Here is a 6,669-nt window from a genome sequence, read left to right as displayed (position 1 = left end):
CCAACTGAGGAAACTGTGGATAACAGAAAGCAAATTAGTGGTCAGTGTGTCATAGAAAGTTGATGGCAGAGCTGAGATGTCTCGGCTCTCAGAAAAGTCCCGATGATGGTGCTGATGGTGCTGATTCTATGGTGAGGAGGGAACAGTCATCCTGGTCAGGGTGTCCACATGCTACTGGAGAGGATGACACAATCACACATTTGTTAGGGTGCTCCATCCTGAGCAAACTTCTAATAGATAAAAAGTTGAGTGTGATACTGAGAATAGGCCCTTCAGGGCAGAGGTCATCATATGACCTGAGCCTGCCATTTCATACCATTAAGGGTCTTGTGAAGCAATGTTCATCTTGCCTAAGAGCCTTCGGATTATTGCAAAGGGGCTAAAACTGAAAGCAAGTCTTGGGTAAGAGTCAGGGGAGGACAGGAGGCAGGAGAAGGAAAGGCCTATCTAGCAGAGGGGCAGCTGCCAAGAGGAAAAGGTGGGGCAGGTGAGTGAGGAAGGCTAGGAAAGGCCCTCTCTTTTGCTTCCTGTTGTCTGACATTCACACACATTTCCTGTCACTTAGCATATCCTTGGGCCTGAAGCTTCAAGTGGTATTTACATCCACAACTCCTTGGCAAAGAACTATAATCAGCATCAGGGTGAGATTTCCAGTCAGAAATTCAACAAATTACCAAGCCATCAAGCAGCCCCTTCCTGTCTGGACAGGGCTGGGCAAAGGGGAGCCCTGCTTTTGGGGTCAGAGAACAAAAGGAAGGGCCTGAAAGAAGGAGAGGGAGCTTTGCCAAGGGCAGAAAGAACATTGAGGGATCCAGTTCCTCAGCTCTGTCATGGTACCCGCAATGCTGTCCTTCTAGGCTTCCTGAGGACAGCCTGAGGACAGACACAGGTGAAGTGACCAGAAGGTCAGGCCTGTGACTTTGGGAACCATACAGGAAGCTCCCTGTTTCCTTCTCTCTGTGCTTGTATTAGCTTTTCCCGAGTGTTGGTGAACAGAACTAATGGCCCTGTAGAGGCCAACGAAAGGGTGACTTACATTTCTTCTGCAGAATGCTCTGTCTGGCCTTGATGAATGCCAGGATGTCCGAGTCAGTCTGGCTGTCACCGGTGAGAGGGATGGATGACATGGGCCTCTCCAAGACTCTGGGGCAACCACATACTGCATTTAGTGCGCCTGGTGTTTAGACTCAGCCCTTAACCCTCTAGAAAGCATGCCCGTTTTGGCAACTGGGCAGCATGCTTCCCGTGCCTCCCTCACCCCTGGCATTGTAGCCAGACTGGTCACGTCATGTCCTTGCTTAAAACTGTTATTGGTGTTTTGGTTACTCTTGCCATGAAATGCAAACTCTATTCTGTTACCGCTCAGGTTCTGAATAAACTCACCCTTATCCCAAGTCTTCTAGACACCTTGACCTGGATTACATTACTGAGCACTCTCCAGTCTGAGGGTCTTTTTTTTTTTTTTTAATTTTTTTCCCCTTGGACTCCTCTTCTCCCAGACCTTCATGCAATCAAATCTCTGCTGAGCCCCACACTCTCAACTTTCCCAAACCAATCTCATTTTACTGAAACCTGTCTCTGGCAGCCACTTGCTCAGATAACACATCCTTAGGAAGTCTCCCCAGCGAATTCCCATCTCCACGCCCCCCACCAAAATCCCTTCCCCTTCCCCTCCAACCAAACTTCCAGTTTATATATTTGTTCCTGAGGGACAGATGATTATTCTCCCCTCTCTCCTTAGAAATAAAACAATCATATTTTGCTGGGCAAGTTGCCCTGCAGCTAGGAAACCAAACCAAACCAAACCAAACCAAACCAAACCAAACCAAACCAAAACAAAACAAAACAAAACAACATTTCCCAGCCTTGCTTGCAGCTATGGTCAGAAGGTGTTGGCCAATGAGATTTGTAAGATGAAGTGTTGAGTAGAACACTTTGGGCAAATCTTCTTAAAAGGGAGGGCTGTTTCTATCTTTCTTTCTGTTTCTTCATCTAATTATACTCCCATTTAAAAAAAAAAAGGAAATAAAAAGGTTCCTTGCAGGCACCCTCCTGGCTTTGTCAATAAGCTTCTGTCCTCACACTCATCATTCAGCACTGCTAGTGACAGAATGCATGTTCCTAGAAGGCAGTGGGGATTGCCTGTAACTTGGGGTTTTCACTGTTACCGAGATTTCTAGTTTCTGGGCATTTTGGCTACAATGCAGTGAGAAATACTAAAGTGGTAGTGAGTGTAGGGCCTGCAACGGACTATTCATTCCTGGTGGGCCGGGGAAGAGCAAGTGGTGGCATTCCTCTTAGGGCAGCCTGTGCGGAAGAGTAGGGTCTGCAAGGTGAGGAGGAGCTGGTAGGGATTCTCATTAGAGGGCAGGGACCATGCTAAGGCCTGGGTGTGCCAAACAGCATGGTGTAGGAGAGGGGCTTAATTAATTTTGTTCAGCTCAGAAGCCACTGACTTGTGGGCCTTAAGGGCACACTGCCCACTCCATGTCCCTGCTTCCTGTCCCAGGACAGTCTGTGGTGGGGCTGAGGGCGAGGATGGAACTGCCTCAGAAGTAGTTGTTCTTTCCTTGTGCAGCACCAGGCACACGGGTTCACAAGGATGGATAGTAGCCCTACACACACAGGGCTCTAATGAGCCTGAGAGAAAAGGCCCCTGCTCTGGAGTCAGAAATCTTAGCAATTATAGGGGATTCTCAAGGGACCAAAGTCAAGGGCCAGCCCTACTGTCCTGTCTGTGGTCAAGAGTTCCCTGGGCTGTGGGAGAAACCAGATGCTGATTTAGACCTGCCCCACCTCATACAGAGTCCTGCTCCAGGAGCCTAGGGAGCAGATGAGCCACAAACCTGTCTTCCAGGGCGGTGTTGGTGCTGGTCTTCTCCAACTTATACACTGTGGGGCTCGGTGGCGAGGGCAAGATTTTCCGGGAATACACTTTACTGAAAAAAGCAAAACCAATGAAAGGTAAGGGAGGAAGCTTCCAGAAGCAGGATTTGGGAGTTAACATTTAGAAGCTAAGACCCCTCTCTTTTGAATGATCTTGGCACCGATTTTCATGATTGGAACGTTGCATATGTTGACCGTGGCAGTGGAACAGCACGCTAGGCCCTGGGAGAGTATTCTGTAAACACTAAGCTGTTCAGCCTCTCCACAGCCTCAGAGGCCGTGCCACAACGCCCATCTTATAGATGAGAAAACAGAAGCTCAAAGTGATTAGGGACATTATGGAATTACCCAGTTGGCAAGAGTCAATTTAGTCCCAAGGTGGTGAAGCTTCAGAACTTAGAGTGTCCGAGCGTGTGTTCTCAGGCACTCATCATTTTAGAATGATACTGCCTGGAGGCACATGGAAACTGGCTGTTGAGTCAACTATGATTTATGTTGCTGTTGTTGTTAGTACCACCGAGTAGGACTCACAGTGACCCTATGAGCAATGGATCTGAACCCTGTCCTACCCAGAGCCAACTTCATAATCTCTGACATAATTGAGCTCATTGCTGCAGTCACTGCGCCAATCCATCTGATTGAGGGTCTACCTCTGTTTTATTGACCTTTCCAAGCATGATGTTCCTTTCCAAGGACTGGCCCCTCTTAACAATATGCCCAAAGTATGTGAGATGATGCTTCATCATCCTTGCCTCCAAGGAGCACTCTGGTTGCACTTTCTCCAAGATATAGCTGTTTGGTTTTTGGCGGTTCATGGGATGGGTCTTCAGTACTCTTCCAACACCATAGCTCAAAGGCAACAATTCTTCTTCTGTCATCCTTATTTACTGTCGTGCTCTTGGAGGCATAGTCAGTGTTTGAAAAGACCATGATCTGAATCAGGCACATCTTAGTCTTCATACTGGCATCATTGCTCCAACTAATTTGGAGAGGTCCCTGACAGTAGTCTTGCCAAAGCAATATGTCTCTTGTTCTCTTGACTTCTGGTACCAAGGGTATTGATTGTAGATCTTAAGTAAGATGAATTAGTTGACCATTTCAATCTTTTTTTCCAGCTATCATGAGGTTGCCTATTGGTTCAGAGGTGAGGATTTTTGTTTTCTTGCTGTTGAGATGCAATCCATATTACATCCATGTTGTGGTCTTTGATCTTCTGCAGCAGGTGCTTCAAGTTCTCCTCACTTTGAGCAAGCAAGGCTGTATCATCTGCATAATGCAGTTACGCAGTTATTCAGTTCAAGCTACACTGAAGGAGCTGGAAAAAAAAAATCTTCAAGAGTTGCTGGGATACAAATTGAAACGTTTCAACAAAAAGAGGCAGCCCTAACATGGTCAGTAGTCTATGCCGGGAAATTAGGAGCAGCTTCCTGGCTGATTGGAAGAGATCCGTTTTTGTTCCAATTCCCAAGAAAAGTGATCCGGTAGGATGTGGAAATGATAAAAAAAATTATCACTAATATCACATGCAAACAAAATCTTGCTGAAGATGACCCAAAATTGCTAGAACAGGCTATAAGTCTGGGTTTAGAAGAAGTCATGGCACCAGGGATATTTCGTTTTTTCAATAAGAACTATTTTATTTTCTGTTGTTTTTCCCCATTCACATTGTACTTCTTATATGATCATTCCGATACATGTGCCATGTAAAATTAATCACCATTGATATGCCCACAATTACCCCATTTTTTCAGATCCCCACTGTATCTTTCCTAATTCCTTCACCTCCTCTCTCCACCCACCAACTCTGCAACCCCATGATTGTCCTCCCTTCCCTTCCTCAGTCATTCTGCTTCCTCCCCTTCCCTCTTTGGAAATCCATACACATTTCACTGGTTAAGGGATATCATTGTTGATGTCAGATGGATCTTGGCTGAAAGCAGAGAATATCAGAAGAACGTCTGTGTTTTATTGACTATGGAAAGGCATTTGACTTTGTGCATCATAACAAAGTAAGGCTAACACTGAGACTAGTGGAAACCCCAGAAAACTTACTTATGCTCTATGAAACCTGTACCTAGACCAAGAAGCTGTTGTCTGAGTAGAGCAAGGGACACTGCATGGTTTAAAATTAGGAAAGGTGTGTGTCTGTCCTTATTCAATTTGTATGCTGAGAAAATAATTTAAGAAGCTGAATTCCATGAAGAAGTATATGGTATCAGGATTGGAGGAAGATTTATGACTCATGTTGTTGTTGTTATGTACCATTGAGTCACTTGAAAGTCATAGTGACCCTATGTACAACAGCTCGTAACTCTGCTCTATCCTGAGCCAACCTCTTTGTCTCTGACACACCTACCCCCACTATCCCAGTCACTGAGTCAATCCACCTCTTTGAGGGTTTTCTTCTCTTGAGCTGTCCCTCCACCCTCCCAACTATGATGTCCCTCTCCTTGCAACATGCCCAAAGTATGTCAGATGAAGCTTCAGAATCCTTGCCTCCAAAGAGCAGCCTGGTCTCACCCTCTCTAGGATGAACCTGTTTGTTCTCCTAGCAGTCCACCTTAGTCTCCAGATAACAGATCTAAACTTTGCACCATTCTCATGATCTCTGATATGCTTGAGCTCATTGCTAGTCACTGTGTCAGTCCATCTTATTGAGGGTTGTCTTCTTTTTCCTCTTATTGAGGGACATTCAAGACAAAGGAGTTGTTTGAAACTAGAAGAGGCCGTATAAGTCATAGAACTCTCCTTCTTAAAGAGGGTCACTCCAACTGAGAGTGAATTCTGACTCACAACAACCCTGTAGGACAAAGCAGACTTGTCCTGTGGAGTTTTTAAGCCTCTGATCTTTGAGCTCTGATGGCCTAGTCTGTAGGGAGCTGTGTTGCTAAGGCAAAGGCCATACCTCTCTGGCCATACCGCTCTAGCCTAGGGCTAGAGACTGAGGGGCTGGTTTGTCCAATTTCTCTTAGTCCAGGGTCAGATCTGGTTTGTCCTATCACTGAGTCAAGCCCCTCCCAGGATATATATAGTCTCCTATCCTTTCCACCATGAAGATGTGGCCAGGCTTTCCATCCTGGCGCTGGCTCCACAGGACAGTGATATTGGGACAAACAAATAGGAAGAAAAGCACAGTGTGGAGAATCCTCCCCGCCCCTCGCAAAGATGCCCATTTCCTACCAGTTCAAACACTCTCCATTGTGCCCGGGGGAGGGCATTGCTGACCTAAAGGTAGGACCTCTCTGATGGTTCAAATCCACCAGTGACTTTGTGGGAGAAAGATGGGCCATTTTTCTCCTGTGTGATTTACAGTCTCCCAAAATCCCACAGGAGAGTCAGCTATGAGTCGCTTCCGACTCCACCTGCCACGAGTGAAAAAGCTCTTGTGAAGGCTGTGTAGGCTGAGTTGGCCACAAGGTGGCAGGCTCAGTGTGTTTTAATTTTAAACCAAAACCCATGCTTGCTGTCTTCCTACAGATTCCTGGCTCACTGTGGCCCTCCCCCAGGTGCTGAAGGCTGCAAATCTTGACTGGAGCTCGCTGTTGTTAGGTACTGCCGAGCTGACTACGACTCAGTGACTTTATGAACAACAGATCTGCACCTTGCTCTGTTCTGTGCCATCTTCAGGATCTCTGATATCCTCGGGCCCATTTTTATAGTCGCTGTGTCAGTCCACCTGTGGAGGGTCTTCCATCCTTTCTCTGACCTTCCACCTTTCCCAGCATCATCTATTTTATTCCCCATCCCAGAATTATCCTTTATTAACTTGCAAAACTCACTCTT

General features: G+C 46.3%; 1 protein-coding gene across 1 annotated transcript in view; it reads right to left on the bottom strand.

The window, feature by feature from the left end:
- Positions 1-998: 998 nt before the first annotated feature.
- Positions 999-6,669, bottom strand: part of KIF6 (kinesin family member 6) — a 738,393-nt gene continuing 732,722 nt past the window's right edge. Inside the window, exons 21-22 of the mRNA XM_006882159.1 lie at positions 2,847-2,939; positions 999-1,143 (exon numbers count right to left, since the gene is read on the bottom strand). Coding sequence (XP_006882221.1) covers positions 999-1,143; positions 2,847-2,939 — 238 coding nt within the window. The remainder of the gene's footprint in view (positions 1,144-2,846; positions 2,940-6,669) is intronic.

The sequence above is a fragment of the Elephantulus edwardii genome, unplaced genomic scaffold (genome assembly GCF_000299155.1).
Source record: "Elephantulus edwardii isolate Elephantulus edwardi_28Jun2011 unplaced genomic scaffold, EleEdw1.0 scaffold00017, whole genome shotgun sequence".
Lineage (NCBI taxonomy): Eukaryota > Metazoa > Chordata > Mammalia > Macroscelidea > Macroscelididae > Elephantulus > Elephantulus edwardii.
This window is presented reverse-complemented; position numbering and strand designations above follow the sequence as displayed.